General features: G+C 39.2%; 1 protein-coding gene across 13 annotated transcripts in view; it reads left to right on the top strand.

The window, feature by feature from the left end:
• The window catches only part of dock3 (dedicator of cytokinesis 3), a 163,073-nt gene that overhangs the window by 52,124 nt on the left and 92,201 nt on the right, over window positions 1–18,748 (top strand). For all 13 annotated transcript variants that reach the window (XM_028999407.1, XM_028999403.1, XM_028999404.1 and 10 more), the window contains exons 4-5: window positions 7,371–7,426; window positions 12,429–12,525. In XM_028999407.1, the coding sequence (XP_028855240.1) occupies window positions 7,371–7,426; window positions 12,429–12,525 (153 nt within the window). The remainder of the gene's footprint in view (window positions 1–7,370; window positions 7,427–12,428; window positions 12,526–18,748) is intronic.

Here is an 18,748-nt window from a genome sequence, read left to right as displayed (position 1 = left end):
TACATATGTTCGCATTAGCCATTTGTATTGTAGTAACCCAAAATTTGAATTTATTGTTCGTTTATTGACTTTGATACATACAGTCTGCCAGTCTACAGATTTTAAATCTGCCCTCCATGCATCCAATTTATAGAATGAATCTTCAGTCGATTGTGATACTAGCAAGTTATAGTGGTCTGAAATGATTCATTTTCTTAAATGGTCTTTTCTTAGTTATTCAACTCGTGTAAACCTCTGGTTACCCCATATCAGGCTTACAGACATCATGCCAAATTTTTATCATATGTTTAACCATTGGATTTTTAATGTATTTCCATAGTTTTCCCACTGTGTCTGAGTATAGGTATGAGAGACTGTGGACAGTCATTTTCAGAAAACAGAACCTCAACTGTGCAGCCCAATAATACATCTTAATATCTGGACATTTCGAACCTCCTCTATCTAAGGGTAGGTATAGCAAAGATGAACCTAGCTCTTCTGTTACTTCATATGAATTACACAAATAGTTTTTTCATTCTTAAAAAATCCTGTGGTAATGACAGAGGTAAATTCTGAAACAAATATAAAAACTTTGGTATTCATTTTTAGAATATTGATTCTGCAATAATATATATGGTAATGACATTCATCTATAAATTTTTTTAGCAATTTTTTCCATCAGTTGGCAATAATTAACCTCAACAATGTTCTCCAATTTAGATCCAATTTGAACCCCCAAATAAGTAAATTGTTCCACCACATTAAATTGAGTTGCTTCAGTTGTTGGTTTATACTTTGTACAAAGTAATAACAATAATAAGTCTTTGTAACCTGATATATCCCCATACATTTAACCGCAACATACATATATATATAAACCATATATATATATATATTGCATTTCATGGTACTTAAGGGGCTCTGTAGTTGTGATCTAGCTGTTTGCAAAAAACTAAATAGCAAGTTACTAGAAAGTTATAAATCAGCAAACTTGCTTTAGTGATTTTTTTCATGTTTTATTTCATTTTGTTACTGGATATTGTACTGGATCCATCCTTGTTCTTGGATGTAGAACAACATAAAGATTTGATTTAGATTTAAAATGAGGATGTATTTGTGATCCAATCTAATTTCAGAATCTCTTTTTCATTTGAACAACCAATTTTCAACATTCAATCCAATCTATCTGAAATCCCATTGGATTACCTTTTGAAAAACTGGACCCAGGATAAGATTTTGTTGTCTTATGTGCTTTATTTTGTGTCAAAACTGAGAATGATTCTTTTTTGCTCTATGTATATATCTGTCTTCCTTGATAAATAAAAATCTGATATTTCTTCTGATATTTGAGGCCTTGTCCTCTTCTGATATTTGAGGCCTTGTCCTTCAAGGCTTGTCTGAACCCCTCACAGTATTTGAAGAGCAGAATATTAAGTGTAAGTGAAATGTGATTAAGAAGTCATAATTTCCTAGTATGGTGTGTGGGAGTTCCTACTCTATAAATAAAAGCAAAAATCTATGTGTTTTACATTGATGTTGCATATTTTGTGTACACTGGAGCCTAAAGGCTTGTTTGTGTTTTAATTCTAAAGTTATTGAGATCCAGGGAAAATGCATGGTTATAGATGGGAGTTCACAAAGTGCAGAGAAAATGGCCTTAAAGCAAAAAAGAAATTAGAATCATATTAGCCAAGTTGGATTCTGAGTGGTCAGCATACAGGCATAAACAGAAACTTCACAGGAGACTGTTGTTCTCAAAGGGACCTAATTGTATTTGGCAAGTTTATTAATATGACAAGTTAAAACATTTTTGTGCATTAATGGGCGCATCAACGGCTTCTCATGAAACAGAATGTGTCTGAATTCCTACAAAACAAGCAAGAGTTATTGCAAACTATTTTATTGAATCATTCAAAATATTACATAACTGCCCTAAATAGTTTGTACCACAGACTGTGTTACAGAACCTCACAGGATAATTTTTTGGCATTTCATGCTAGTTGTGATCTAGCTGCTTACATAAAACAAAATATCTCCCCCTGAACAATCTACTGTACTATGCGCCTTTGTCAAAGTCAAAGTTTTTCCTCATAGTTTGATGACAGGAAATGCAGATCTAGTCGGCGATCTTCTTGTTAGTTCTTGGTACTTTCTCTACAGATGCCTAGTGAATGCCTAGTCCCAGCTGTCTCCATCAAGGTGGCTCTACAACATCCTTTGCTAATGGGCATAAAAAAAACACTCGCTTCTGACTTGTTGCATTTCAATAATGATACTGTTCTGTGAGAATGCATTGTTTTTTTTTCCTGATCCCATTGAGACCGCTATGTCCGAGAACAAGAGCAGTCTCAAGAACTACATCACTAGAGTCTGCCACAGCTGAACAAGCCAAGACTCCATGTTCTGCTGTGTGTTTGCACATGTGCAGTGAGAACAAAACTTCATGATGAGTGACAAGTGACTCGATGATCATACATCACTGAACGATGCATGAGGCACGACCAAGCTGCGAGTTCTTTTGGCAATCACTGAAATAAGTTTACAATATAGGCCGTAAGTTTGTGTTTGCTGACCAATCATTTACCACGCAAGCATAACCTGACCCACCCTGACCCGAGCTCGACTAAACTGATAAAACTCAACCAGGAATTACAGCTCTACCTTGCATCTCAGTCATCTATCTGACAGATGACTGAGGTCCAGGGGGTCAGGTTGTGTCTCCTTGCTGTTGCATTGGCAAGGTGGCACTACTGGCTGCTGTATACTGTTTCTGACAGTTTCATTTGGCGTGGTGCAAATGAGGGTGATGCAACTGCAAAGAGCATAATCATTTTCTCAGCAGTCACATAAATTTAGTCATTTGAAACTGGGGTTTCAAATGGACTCAATTAACCACTCAGGGTTTGGTCCCTCTTATTCAGCCAGCCGCACAGGACTACAACTACACTGTTTTTTGGTAATGTCATTGATTTCTGTCACTTGATTTTCATTTTCATTCTGACTGTATGACCTGTCCAGTCTGCATGTTCCCATTGTTAGTCGACCAAACCTGAGAAATCGTTCACTGAATACATGCTAGTTATTGTTCTCCCTCATAATGAGCACAGTGAATGTCTGTTGGAGATCAGAGTCAGGTGTTGGAGGGTGGTTGAAATGGAATTATTCCTCCCCTTACATATTGTATGAGTTGTCCGCTTCCCGCCCTGAGCTGCCATATGTCCATTTAATCGAAAGTTCTGCAGAGGACGAACAGACGATGACCTCCTTTGTGTTTGTGTTTAGCCTTGTCTACTCGCCTGTAAGCAATGCGCACACAGAGGGATGGTTAGTCACAGGTCAGCAGCCCTGAATCACACAACCATGCTTGGTGTACCTGAAGCAGCGCTGACACTGAAAAACTAATGAGCAGTGATGAATTAAAGGAAAAAAAAAAAAAAAACAATGACCTGAAAAGTGGAGTATTACAATGTTACAGGCACATTTTACAGTGAATTACAAATTGCATTTTTTGATAAAAATAGGAAATGTATTTAATGAACAGACATGCATTAAATGTGCTGGTGAATAATGAAGTAGGACATTTTGCGCTGGACAATATCCAATTACATTTACAGCATTTGGCAGATTCTTTTATCCAACTTACATAAGTGCTTAAGATGTCTGTCATTGGAAATCCCTCATTTGATTCACTAATTTGCTTCACGTTTTGCACTGATCTGCAAAAACTGCACACACACACTTAAAAAAGTAAAATAATAAATAAACATCTCATTTAATCCAAGTATTTGCTTAAATTTACTTGAGTTCTTTAGTGTCTCAACTGTTGGAACATTACACCACCTAGGACAGGGTTGCGCAAACTACGTTCTGCTGACCACATCTGGCCCATTGACCTTTTTAATCTGGCCTGCTGAAAATTGGTATAGAATTGGCAATAATTTATTGCGGCTTTATAATTTATGACTGCTCTCATTTGAACTTGTCCTGTAACGCTGCATTAGCCGCAGATGGAGCTGAATATCTTTGCCGGAACCCGACTGGTTTTTACACTGACTTGTGTGGTAAATGAGCGGTCAGGTGATGCGTTTCGACTAGCGAGAAAGATGCCAAATGGTGAGGTGCAGAGTTGAAATAGACTCTAGCCTCTGGCGATTATGTTTTGGTTGCACCGACAATGAAAGCAATATCTGGTTATGTCACATTGTCACTTTAGCCATGATCTTAAATGACATATTTTTAAGTAAAAGAGCTGTGTGCGTGCAAACATTTGAATAATGTGGGGACCTTAACAGCCCACCCCACCCCCCACCCCACCAGAGCTGTTAATTAATTTGTTAAATTAAAGTCGAGTTTCAAAATCTGACTCCTCTTATGGTGAGTAATCAGTTGTTTGTAATGTTTAGTGTTTAATCATTTGCATATTTTGATTGTTGATAAATAAGTTGTGTAGAATTAGCCTAGCATTTGAATGCTTTCCTTTTACCTTGAGAGATGGTGGTACGAGTGGAGCAGTGCTGGAGGATCTGAGAGATCCGTTCCTCGGCCAGTGGTGGCCTAGCTGGTAAAGAAACAGACCCGTAATTACATGGTTCCTGGTTTGAAACCCGAACCCCTAAGGTGCCACTGAGCTGCCACTAAGCAAAGTACCATCCCCACACACTGCTCCCTGGCCGCCTGTCATGTGACAATTAATCACTTTCACTCTCAGCACAAGGTGCAGATTGAGGCAAGCATCAGTATTTAAATTCTGATGTGAAGGCAGCTGCAAGAAGCCAAGTGGAGGGAATGTAGCAGTAGAGAGGTGTGGGAGAATTTGGGTGGGTTGAAAACATGTTGTGCTGCAGCGTTCTAGATCAGCAGAGGTGAAGAAGCACTAAGAGGAAGACCAGCCATGGGTAAGTTACAGTTGTTAATGGGGTGATGGCAATTGCGGTGCTTGCTGCAACAAGTTTGAGGATGATCGAATGAATATTTGGCCTGTCAGTCTCATGACGTGATCTTATATGGTGCATGGATGTTCCTTATATGTCTGCCTCTGCTCTGGTCTTCCTTTGGGCTGTTGCTGTGTATGATGCCCTGTGGCTGACGTTTGGCTATAAAGTTGCTCAGGGTGTGACAAGCTCAGCCAGAGTTGGAAGGCTTACTTGAGCGTTTGAATGGGAGCTTGAAAAGTTCAAGCAGGGTGAATCGAGCACGGAACCGCAGAGGGCAAATGAGCCAATCAAGAAGATCAGAGAAGACTCAGCTTCTGGGGGCACCAGCCATTCTCCAGCACTGCTCGACTGGTACCACCATTTCTCACTAGTACTAGGAAAACATTCATCTTGACTATTCTCTGTTTTGGAGACTAGGTGATGGGATGAACTAGATGTTTGTGCATCCGAGTCATTAAAGATCTTCAAACACAAGCTAAAAACCTCCCTGTATAGGAAATACTTAAAAAACGAATACATACACTTTCTTCTAAAACAAGTTGGTTTGGGTTCAATGTGGTTAAGTGAATGTGTCTTGGTTCCGGCACCTCCACCCACAGCCGCTGACCCGGAAGTAGACTGAGCAGAGGTCGGGGGTGATGCTTAAACGGCGAAGAGAGTATGTGAGGAGTGTGTAGAGTGTTTTTTTTGCAACAACAGTCTAGCCCAACCTTCTTGGCATGCAATATCAAGTAAATGTAAGCAATCATGATTTACAGCTATCACTTTTCCATCTAGGGATCAAGAATATGGAACAAAGGAGATGTAGCAAGTGGCTGTCTTTTAAACATGGTCCCGACATATAATGTTGAGGGGAGGGACTTTGAGTTGTGGGTGTTCTCGTCAGATCAGTTGACTATATGACTTATATCTAGTTCCAGTAACAGTGATATTCATAATCAGTTCTTCAATGAATCACAAACTCATGTAGCTGGCAAAATATGTCTGGCAGTCCACAACCACGCTGACCAATGTGTGGGTTTTGCTTATAACAGTATCCGGGAGAGGTCACTTCATTGAGAACTATGTACTCACCTTGTTTAAGGCACGTGTCTGTAGTGCAGAGAATGTCTATTGACTTTTCTGTATTAAATTCATTAATTAATTCAGTTTTCTGAGCTCTGATGTTTAAGAGTCCAAGTTTTCCTGCTGAGTCACTGCTGAGAGTTTTTAGAAATTGGTAAATTCAATTTAACTTAATCAGATGATCAGGTGACAAACAGCACATTTGATAAATGATAATTGATAAATGGTGAAAGTAACTACCAGGGTCTCTGGGTGGGCTTTCTAGGTAACCAGCTGGCAGTTTGATAAGATGCTCTGTCTGTTGCCTGGACTGATCTCTTGGGTGTCAATTTGGACTAAAATGATTATATACTGGTGTTTTTTGACATGAACTGATGCAATTGCTGAGATTAATAGGACAATAGGCAGCAGTAAGGTGCCAGAAGAGAACAACCCCAGATTTTTAATATGTAGATTGTAGGAAATTATTTGAATAACCTGGCTTTTAATGGATCGTCTTTTGAATGGTCATCTTTTATAGTGGTACTTTATGATTACACTACAACAACATAAAGATAAGAGATTTGGTAAGACTTTATTCTCGATTCTGGCCTCACTTCATTGGTTACTAGTGAAGTTTAGGATAGACTTTAAGATCTTGATAATTGCTCTTAAAGCTCTAAACGTGTCAGCTCCTGAGTGCCTCTGTGACCTTCTCCACACCTATTGTCCAGCAAGACAACATCGGCCATCTGATCAGCTGCTTTTGACCACCCCTAGGAATAGGCTAAAGACTCGTGGAGATAGAGCTGGCATGTTAGATTTGCTCCTACTCTAGAGGTTAAAACCTCACCTTTTCTCTGCCGCTTTTAGTTAGAACTGGGTAAGGAGCAATGTTTATTGTTATTTTTACTATTTTTTTAGTTTTATGTCCTATAGTTATGTTTTATTGCTTTATGTCCTGCTTTTATATTTTTATGTTCAAAATGTTTTATTCATTTGCATTTGTTCTTAGCTGTCCCTTTTATGTACTTATTACCTTGTACAGCACCCTGGTCAACTGGTTGTTTTAAGGTGCTCTATAAATAAACTGAACCTGAATTTGAACCTTAGGCCTTATCTGTGATTTTTTTTTTTTTAGCTTAGTGAAAAGGACTGATCAGATAAATGATCTCAAGATCTTATTCTCAAAACCGGATTAACAAACCCTCCATCGATTGATTCATTTGCATTAAACTAGCAAAAATGATTTAATCTTCAGTTCTGTTTAGTTTTGCTTCATTTTACATTTTGCTCCTTTTTATTATTAAAATAGGCAGAGAGATGGAGTGAATGATACAAATCCATCTCTCTCACCTTCAGTGTATGGTTGCCAGTAATATTGTGCAGCTAAATGTATCTCTCCTCTTTCAGGGCATCTTCCCTGCCAGTTACGTTCACCTGAAGAAGGCGGTGGTCACCAACAGAGGGTAAGTGCCTTTATATTGAATTATGGCTAACAGTCTTCTGAACTGCCAGGGGGAGAGGGGCGCGTAAGGGAAAGCGGTGATCATTCCTTCATTTATCTTCCTCTGTACTACTCCCTCTTCGTCTGTGTGTGATGAATGAGTTAACTCTGCATTGGTGTGATCTGTGATCTTTTGTCACACTGCTGGGATTTATTAACTGCATATGTGGACCTGAGAGAAGCTGTATCATATTCAATTAGGGAGCAGGGCATGTACCCAGATGTACATTTTGTCAGGATGAATGCTGCTACAAAACAGCCCACATGAATTAGAAATATGGCCATAATCTACAGATATGACCCTGCAGGATCAGTATAGACTTTTTCCTTCACCTTTTCCTTCACGTTTGTTGTAATCATTTGTTGTACCATGAGAAAGTGAAGTATCTTTGATGAATCTGCTTTTCAGAGTTGCCTCTTTTTACCTTCATGGCTGTTTTTTTATTGTCATCATCACATTCTGCTTAATGATATGCTCATTAACAACAGGCCACCATTCCTCTATAGGACCCATGAATTGCTTCCCTGTCAGGGAACCAAACCTTGGTTTCCTGTGTGATAGGCAGGGATACTCACCAGTACACTAATGATGAGATGCCCACCTAGCTGTTGCTCCCAGTATGCTGGTCAACTCCAACCACAGAAACACAGCAGGGAGAACACAAACAACAGCACCTCATGATAAAACGATGTAAGACCTACCAAAAGTGCTATAAGGACAAGTAGGAAGTGAAAACTAAGCCATCTGGTTTGATGCCACATAAGAGCTACAATGGCATTAAAAGATGTCAGAACAACATTTATTTATTATTTAGACCCAAATCACAAGTAGTATGTCTCAATGTGCTTACATTTTACAGCCCCCACATATTCAGCACACAAGGACAACCTGAAACAATGGACTCCAAGGTCAGGAATGTATGTCAACATAAAAAGGCGAAACCTGTTCAAATTTGTGTCTGGTTGGTTTTTAGTATACTTCAACATGGTCCAGGTTTGAAGGTACTGGACAGTGCAGAGCAGGTTTCAAGAGTAGTCCAGTGTCATGATGAAATTGATTCATTTTGAAAATTTGGCCCTTTAGTTCATATCATTCTGGAATGTCTCTGTGTCAGGATCTAAAGTAGCTCAAAAAGAGAAACTCAGATGGCTGGGACTGAATGGTGAAAGAGGGGATTAGAAGCAATTCCTTTATAAAAAAAAAATATGATGACTCTGTCCTAAATCTGGCAGATGGAATCTTTCTGATTATCTCAGTCAGTAATGATGACACCCCAACCATGAACCACCCCCCAAACTAATAATCTGCAATGAGACACAATCGAACCTTTGACACTCACATAAGTTATATTTGTCACACTGCAAACGTTAGATGGACTAAAATACCGTAATGCCCTACTGTGTATGTATAATTTTAATCACACTGATCTTTATTGCTTTATAATTTCATGAGTAAATTATTTTTCTAAATGCTGTGTTTATGATGATAGTTGTTGTGTGAGCAAGAACAATTGAGTGATGAAGATAACCTTGATAAGAAGCCACTGTGTCTGCAGTATAAACTGATGTGTTCAGAGCTTTTTTTTTATCTCATTGGTTAAAACAAAAGAACCCGCCACTTTATCCTATTGTGTAACATTCTCTTCTGCTATATGTCTTAGAGCAATCCACAAATCTTTGAGTATTGTTTTTTTTTTTAGTTGAGGAGACTTACTAACACTCACAAGACTCCAGGTTATTACTTTACCTTACTTTACTTTACTTTACTTGGCAGATGCTTTTTTTCAAAGTGACTTACAAGAGGAAGAGCAATGAGCAATTCTCATTCGGTTTCTATAGATTTTGAGTTCCAAAGCTAAGAGCCTTGAGAAGACCTAAGTTGTCAGGAATAGAACATGCTAGGGAATTGTTAAGTGTTAGACAAAGTGTTTTTATTTTTTTATTTTATTTTGTGCAGTGTGTGTGCATATGCGTGTGTTAGTGTTAGACTTGTCCGAAATACTTTTTAAACAAGTGTGTTTTCAACTGTTTCTTAAAGGTGGTAGTCTCGGCTAGTCGAATACTGGCGTCAACAAATTTTCAGCAGGTGGACGAGACGAAACTCAGACACAGCATCAAAATTTTAAATCAATATACAGTTTAGAATTCCATAACAATACTGTGATGATCATCTCATCTAAACTGTCCTAGATAGACCCCCAGGGCCATTATTACACTTGACATACCTATTCTACTTTAATACAATATACAGTTCTTTATTTTTCAAATTTGGTTTCCTCTCTGTGTCTGGCTGGTATGTACAGTTGTGGGTCATCTGCATAACAGTGGTAATATGGTTGTGAGATGTTTTTCTTCCAGAAGATTGGCCATTGATATTCACCAGTTAGATATACCAGTTAAATATAAGTTAAACCATTCAAGTGCACAGCCTCTGATTCCCACAAGAGTTTTTAACCTGAATGCAGTGGTCAAATGCAAATGCAGCACTGAGATCAAGTAGGATGAGTATTGAAATGCAGTCACTACAATGTCTTCTGGTTCTAACTGGAGACAGTGGAAGCCTAGCGAGATAGGAAGTGGCCCCATAATCAGAAGTTAGAATCAGGAGCGGCCTAGGTACCATTGAGGTGCCACTGAGCTCCCCGGGTGCCTTTCATGGCTGCCCACTGCTCCCTCAGGGGATGGGTTAAATACATTTACCTTGTTTTTATTTCCTACTGCCTGATTTAGCTGACAGGGAGAGGATCATTCTTAAAATAAGGGCGACAAAGCTGCCCCCAAAAACAAGCCTTTTTAGACCATGTGTCTCTTTCATGTCCCCACACAAAACAGCATTGCAGCAGAACCCTTCCAGCGTTGTCAGCCTGGGTGTGTGTCCACATATTCTCCCAGAGGAGCGTTCCGTATATAGCTGTCAGATTTCACCATGAATATTTCATGTGATGCTGGCCCATACTTCAACTGTTTGTGTGTATGTCTCATATTCTATTCTAGTGAATATCACATGTGGGTTTGATTCCTGTGTGCTTAATATGTGTGTCTCTGCTTCGTCTCTGACCCTGAACTGGATAAAAGAGTATAAAAGATGGACGGATGGATACATGCAGGAATGCTACAGTTTTCTAGAAAATTAAAAAAATAAAAGCTTCAAGGGCTGCCTGAGAAATAGAGTCACATGAAACTGTTTAGAGACCCTGCTTAATTTTGGGGATTATTGGTTAAACTTTCACTTCTTTTTAATATATGTTTTAGGTCGATGATGAATCAAGGTGAATCTAGATGAATGCCTTTGCAGATGTTTACTGTGTTTTAAACATTATCCTGAAGAATTAATCGATATTGGATTTGCCTCACGACTCCACAGCAGGACAGTAGGTAGCAGATGTTTATGTTGGAATGAGGTGTTCTTTTTCCAATATACAAAGTGCTTAAAAAAAAATAATTTTTGTCTCATCAATCCAAAACTCTTTGTTGCAGAATGAATCTGGCTTGTCTAAATTAGTGCAAAAAGGCTTCTGGTATCTTTTGAGAGTTGCTTTGAAGATCATGCTTTGAGAGTCAAAGAGAAACACAACTTTTCAAGGCTTATCAAGTTAATGCAACCAATTTGGTGTAGCAGGTATTCGGTATTGAGCTGGTACTCTGCAGTGCTGCATTGTGGATAAACTCAAACTGCTATAAACTCAAAATGAAAGACCACTTAAAATTATTAAAACATCAGTGAACAGGATAGATCACAGAATCACAAGAATAAGTAGAATTCAAAACCTGGTTAGGAGAGCAATGATCTGGAGTGCAGGTTGGAGAATTGAACATGGCAGTATGTGACAACTGCTATTTGAATTTATGATGTTGTATGATTAAAGATAGCATTCCACATTTTCTCATCCTATTTCCAGTTCTAGCATCCCCGATGTCCCAATCATCCCAATTAACCGCTCCAGATATATGTAAAGGATCCATGATGCATTCCTAACCAATAATGCATAAGCCAACTGTTTAATGGGGGTATTTTGTGAAAATGCAGTGCTATATATAAATATGAAACGGTGTGTAAAAAATATCTAACAAATGTGTCAATTTATTGAGTGTTTTTTGTTCTTGTTGTTGTTGTTTCTATGCGACGATCTGAAAACCACAATTTAGACCATTGCTCTCCCATGTCTCAGACAGACACAGATATTTTTCACATGTTTCATCAAAATTGGCAGGAACCCAGAAATGTGGTCCAGATTATAATTCTTCATGTTCATATATATGTTCATATATATATGTTCATAAGATGCATGGTTATTAAAATATTTTCAGCTGTGGACTGCAATGCAGGGATAAAAAAGTCCTTATCTGACATTTTTCACAGTCACAGGGTTTGAAAATGTTTATGATCTGCTGCTTCTGATGCAAGGCTGAGCGACTCAGCAGTTCTCCAGTGCGTCTGCCTGCTGCCACTATTATCATTAAAGGGCCAATGCCAGACTCCCCTGCTGCCTGTTTAATTGATGGACTGAAGTTCCTCTTAACTCAGAGAACATCCATTACATAGTGGAGTGCTCAACTCACTTAAGACTTGTCTTGAAGCAAAAAATACTGAACAATCCTTTGAAAACAGTGGCCTTGTAGTTGTAGTTAGTAGTTTCTAATGGTCAACCGTGACTGAACATGTCACATTTTAACCACTTGTTCACTTATGGATGCATTGCTTTGAATTTATTGATCAAAATTGAATGTAACTTATAGTTGTCTTCAGTTTTTCATATAAACATTCATAAAACATTAATAGACAATATTTAGGGAAGTGTGGAAAAATGCTGTAAACTAAGAATGCTTCTTTTAGTTTATGCTTAGTTTATTTGAATGCTCAATTCAAATGCAAAGTGAAAAAATTACTCAATTACCCACAATTACTCACCTGTCCTTTTGTCCATAAGGACATGCTGATCATCCTGTTTGTTTGTGGTTTGCAGGCAGTATGAGACCGCTGTTCCACTAGAAGACCCCATTGTGATGGAGGTGACGTCAACGCTACAAGAATGGGCGGTGCTTTGGAAGCAGCTCTTTGTGGTGAGTACAGATCTCTGGTGAGTTTGTTGAGCCATGGTTACAGTGAATGTGAAGCTGTAGAGTGCAGATCAGCAAGCCTGAGCCTCACATGGGACATATTTTGGTGATGCTTTTGACTGACAGCAGTCAACTTTATGAAATAACTCATGAAATGATGATGATGACAGTAGTCCTCCCTCTGTGAGTAGGGGGCTGTATGTGGTCATAAGTAGATTTATATTGAAAATTCTGTTCCCATAAAAATTCTTTTTAGTTAGCATTTTCTGGTGTTCTGTGATGATTCCTTTTAATGTCTATAACATATTGAGCCACCTTGTAAAATTTCATTTTATCAAGTTCAATGCTTCTGATTTATCATAATTTCTCCCTTGGTTGACATTTATGGCCTCACAATTCCAAGGTCATGTGTTCTGTCTATGTGGGCATGGCCCATCGGCTCTCATGATACTATTTATACCAAAGGCAAGGATGGCAAAGAAAAACTTCCTGAACAGAGAAGTAGGAAGAAACTTTGATGGGAACCAAGGCTCATAAGTAGGAACCAATTTTCATCTGGTCGGGCTACCTTGAGTTATTCATGCCACAGTTCTAGTTAGGTGTGAAGCTCTTTTAGGAATCAGAAAGGTCCTTTCATGGTTCTGGCAGTGTTGGGTCCTCAGGGGACACCCAGTTGGACCTACCGCATTGATGGCACTTTAGATGGACATGAGCAAGAATGGCATGCTGGGTCATTGCCACATGGCCTACTGCCGCTGGTGGTTGTGTTCATTTAAAGAACTGTGTTACCTGGCATTGGATTCTTTGGATGAGGTCGATTGCTGAGGTGTATCTGCTATGGTTAATGTTTGGTGTGCTTATTCTTTTGAAAAAAAATAGGGTGAAAAAACTCTTTTTAATCTGTTTGTATTTTGCATTTCTGTTTATGGTTTGAATCATGGACATTTCTTTCTTTGGAGGATGTTGTAAGCTATTTTATTGAGCTGTTGATTTTGGTTATGTGCATTAGTCCTTTATTTTGTGTAATAAAAAAGGAATCATGATTTTGGAGTGTGCGGGTTGTGTTAATAAAGTTGGTTCTGGCTTATTACATTCCTCACTGCTTCGTTTTATTTTATTTCATTATACCATTCAGTATCATTGCCGTCCATCACCCTCATCTACATGTATGTTTCTTGGCTGAACTGCTTTCTGAGTGAAACATAACAGTAATACCTACTTGCTTTACCCAATCAGGGGCAGTTTGCCGTATTTTGAACGCAGCAATGCCAGTCATAAGCAACTGACCTGCTTGCACAAACACCATAGGCCTGGGACTGTGGAGGGACACACTTGTGTGAACTGAGAGACTGAAACAGAGACAGTAGTCAGCGCTCTGGACCATTTATAAGATCACTCCAGGGATGGTGACGATCATTGTCTCATCCTTGTGGCATAAATATACTGCAGCCTCCATCAGGACTGGCACAGTGAATCCAGAAGATGCTGTTGGACATTTCTTTTGGTGGTGCACCAATCAGAGAGAGGCTAGATCCTGGTCTTTGAGTGCTTTTCCATTCTGAATGCTGCTGTTTGTGTTAAATTGGGACCTGTAGAAGGCTCAAACCTGGCTCATCTGAGGATGAGCTACTGACTGTCCTTGTGGCAGACCACTGCTCTCCTGAGACACATCCTCATTTGTTTACGTTGTCTTTTCTCACATTTATCTCTGTGGCTTTGGGTTGTTTTTTTTGGGGGGGGGGTCCAAAATTCTTTGTTGAAGAACATGATACTGTTTGTCAATTTTATGTGTAGCAAAGCTGGAAATTTGGGAAATACTATAGAAAAACAGAGCATTGGTCAGGGTGTTTATGGGTCTGGAGGTGGGACATTTTTGTGTGGCATGCCTTCTATAAATTGGCAGGGAAATTCAGTTTTGATGGACAGATGGGGATGCAAGGGGTGTTGTGCATGCTTAACAATATTAATGAGGTCAGTTTGAGATTTTAAAAATGTCTGTATTCCCTGGATTGAGAGTGTGACATACATTTTTCTTATTTCTTTTGGCTTATGTCATGAGTTTTTTTTTCAGCTTTTTAATTGGTTTCATTTGGGTTTTGTTTTTGTTATATGACTATTTTGTGATAAAGGAGGAGCTTTCTCTCTATATATCTCTTTCTGTCCTGTCTTCCACTCTGTGCTTCTCACTGTGTGACTAACTGTAGTTACATTACTGCTACAGATCACTAAAAATATTCTTTATAGTTTTTACATTAGAGACTTTTATTTTGCTTCGGGCTTTATCCATGCTGGGTTTGGTGGTTTAATGCTTTGGTTTAATCAGTTTTCAGAATAATTATTTTAGAGCTTAGGAAATGGTCAATACACAGTCTATAATCCCTGAGAGGGCAGATTGAAAAATACACATAAAATGTTAATCAAGCAGTTTCATCCTTACTCCATAGACCATCAACATTTCATGAAGATTTACATTTTACATTTATGGCCTTTAGCCAATGCGATTTATAATCACTAGTTTGAGGGACAGTCCCCCTTAGGACACAATGGTAGTAAGTGGTACATAGATGAGCTCTAGGCTACCACATGTCAGTATGTTACATCATTAAATTGTATTTGTGCATCTCACCAGCGCATCCTGCCAGGTACTGTTTCAAAGAGCAGCCTCATATACGGCACCAAATATTTTTAGAATGTTAAATGGCGTATCGTATCTCAATCCCATTTTTAAAAGGTTCAACGTGAGCTTTCTTTCCATTTTAATGCAAATTAAAGAATATAATGAATTTTCTTAATTCAAGTAATTACTGAGGAAAACGATGCATTCTATTCCATTTCCATTACTCAAAGTGCTTATTATTAAACATATGAGACCTTTTGAGAATGGCATTGACATTGACACTTACATTCTTTTCAGTGGCTCCTGACACACACCCTTAAAATATAGAAGTGTGCCATACATTGCGTGCCTAGCCAATGTCCTTTGGTGTGAGGTATGTAAGTCACATAGAACTTCAGGCAATGGTGGAGTCCAGTGGGAGTGCACACCTTTCAAACTGTTAAATTGATTCAGATAGACACCACCTTCACTGTGTGTGTTTTTGAAAACTTTTCATTGCTAGAAGAACAGCGGGAGGTTGCACAACTCCTGGTCTCAGCCAAAAGCCCTGTCAGATCTGTGACTAGCATCTCCTGTCATCTGACTCTGATGAGTTCTGCTAGTTCCTTCTGCAGAAACTCAATAGTCCACTGTTGACCTCATGAAATTGCCTAAAGGCTTACAACCTCCATTCGCACTCTTCACACCCCTTCTTCTCCACACAGCTGCTGCAGCCAAGTTTGGTACTGGACATTTAACATAAATTGTGACATCAGATTTTATTGAGAGTCTTGCTAAATGACTAATTCCTGCAAATAAAAAAAAATCACATTATTGAACTTCTAATTGATAAATTATTGACATATTTGCAAATTATGAGTAGAATTGAGAATGTGTCTCAGTTCATGTACAAACTAGGGTTTTAAAGGTCCGTTGAAATTACATATTTTTTTGCTTTTATATACGTGTCACGGCCAATACACCTCCAGCCCACCAGAGAGTGCTAGACCAGCCGGGGAGAAGGCAACCCGGAAACGGAAGTGAGAGCGGGCAGCGCCAAGTATAAAAACTAGGTGACACTGAGGAGACACTGCCTGCTCTTTGACGAATTTATTTCCATAGACGCCAGCCTTATTTTCCCACGCCCAACTGATTGATATCCATGACCACGACTTTTGCCTGTCCCCGACCTAGAACTTTGCCTGCCCCTCTTGTGACGACGATCTCTAATCGGATTCTCCAGTGTGACCACGACCTTCGCCCCCAATTTGACCTTGAGTTCCCTCCCCGCCGCGCTGCGGCGCTTCCACAGCCACACTCTCGTTCCAGCTCACCTCCGTCCGCCTTATCACCGGCCAAGCGCCTCCAGTCCTCCTCTCCCAGTACGACGACTACTCCACCCGCTCCAAGCATGCCTGCGAATGCGTCCCCGAACTCGGCCAGTGACAATAAGTCTTAGGCATCCCTTAATACTATATCTGTCTCTTTTCGAAATTCAGCCAGCAGAATTACAGCCACCAATGAGATTTCCCCAGGACTCGCCATTTTGGTGTCTATATCTGTAACATTTACATTTACATTTACATTTACAGAAAAAGCATGAGAAAGGTAGCCTTTCCCCTTATGAGGACATAAGGAGTCAAATTCCAGATCCAGCCGTCAGAGCTGCCGCTCTCTGAACGGCGAAGCCGAATGGCCAAAGTACTCTTTACACCTATTTCAAACATATTTATGCCTGTGTGTGTGTGTGTGTGTGTGTGTGTGTGTGTGCAGCCATCCAAGTGTGTAACTGAAGAAGCTGGGACATGTAGCAGTGGCTCATTTCAGAGCTATTTTTCATGCTGGTTGTTAGATGTCAGAGAGCAGTCAGTGTATAATACAGTGTTAACTCTGTCATGACACCACTGCTATGTTATCCACTGCGCATAGACATGTTGAAGCAATGTATTTTTCAGGTCATCTTTGGACATCCTCTGTTGATCCTGTGAAGATGCAGACTGACTCCAGATGACATATTTTTTACGTCTTCCGAATGTCCAGTACTTACATCCACAGGAGCTCCAAAATGAGGTTTAATCATAGTCCAAATGAAGTCGTTCCCATTGCGCAAACACATTGAAGCGAAATGGAAAATATTCTGGAAATTATAAATGTTACAGTTATACGCATCATGCTTTACAAAAAAATATCTGCTCACTGATTTCTTACCATTTTTCCATCAACTATATGCAATATACACATGTGGACAAAATTGTTGGTACCCTTTAGTCAATGAAAGAAAAACTCAAAATGGTCACAAAAATAACTTGAATCTGACAAAAGTAATAATAAATAAAAATTCTATGAAATTCAACTAATAAAAGTCAGACATTGCTTTTCAACCATGCTTCAACAGAATTATTTAAAAAAATAAACTCATGAAACTAATGTGACCAAAGGGACATGTTAATCCAAGGTGTGTCCATCACAGGTGTCTTGTAATCAGTCAGTGGACCTATATATAGGGCTCCAGGTAGTCACTGTGTAACTACCTGGCCTCCTATGAACCCTGACCTCAATCCTATTGAGCATCCTTGGAAAGAGCTGAAACATGCCGTCTGTAAAAGGCACCCTTCAAACCTGAGACAACTGGAGCAGTTTGCTCATGAGGAGTGGGCCAAAATACCTGCTGAGAAGTGCAGAAGTCTCATTGACCGTTACAGGAATCGTTTGATTGCAGTGATTGCCTCAAAAGGTTGTGCAACAAAATATTAAGTTAGGGTTACCATCATTTTTGTCCAGGCCTGTTTCATGAGTTTATTTTTTAAAAATAATTCTGTTGTTGCATGGTTGAAAATCAATGTCTGACTTTCATTGGTTAAATTTCATAGAATTTTTATTTATTATTACTTTTGTCAGATTAAAGTTATTTCTGTGACCATTGTGAGTTTTTCTTTCATTGACTGAAGGGTACCAACAATTTTGTCCACGTGTGTATATGTCCCATCAAATTTCATGACTCCATCTGCACAAGTAGAAAAAGACAAGTGACTAGAAATATGATGGCAATCTGCAGTCATACACGAAGTCCCCATATCAGTTAACAAAATTAGGTTGCATATGCATCCACTACCAATACTAGATTAATACAAAACCACTCTAGCAAATGTTAAAGATAGCCATGGTACATACCATTGGCAAGGTATTGGCAGTGGTGGCCTAGCGGTTAAGGAAGCGGCCCTGTAATCAGAAGGTTGCCGGTTCGATTCCCGATCTGCCAAGGTGCCACTGAGGTGCCACTGAGCAAAGCACCGTCCCCACACACTGCTCCCCGGGCGCTTGTCATGGCTGCCCACTGCTCACTCAGGGTGATGGGTTAAATGCAGAGGACAAATTTCACTGTGTGCATCGTGTGCTGTGCTGCTGTGTATCACATGTGACAATCACTTCACTTTACTTTATTATTTATTTTTAACATCAACAGGAGAGGAAATACACTTATTAAGTTAATTAATTTATTAATGAAGTTATGAAATTGATATCATATGACAGAGTTTAACAGATTAGGGCAGCATTAAAAGATAAATAATATATCTGGAATTACATAATTACAACAATTAGGGGTGCATCGGTACTACCCACTGAGTGTTT

The sequence above is a fragment of the Denticeps clupeoides genome, chromosome 12, assembly GCF_900700375.1.
Source record: "Denticeps clupeoides chromosome 12, fDenClu1.1, whole genome shotgun sequence".
NCBI lineage: Eukaryota > Metazoa > Chordata > Actinopteri > Clupeiformes > Denticipitidae > Denticeps > Denticeps clupeoides.
The sequence above is the reverse complement of the archived record's forward strand: the minus strand, read 5'-3'. Positions and strand labels throughout refer to the sequence as shown.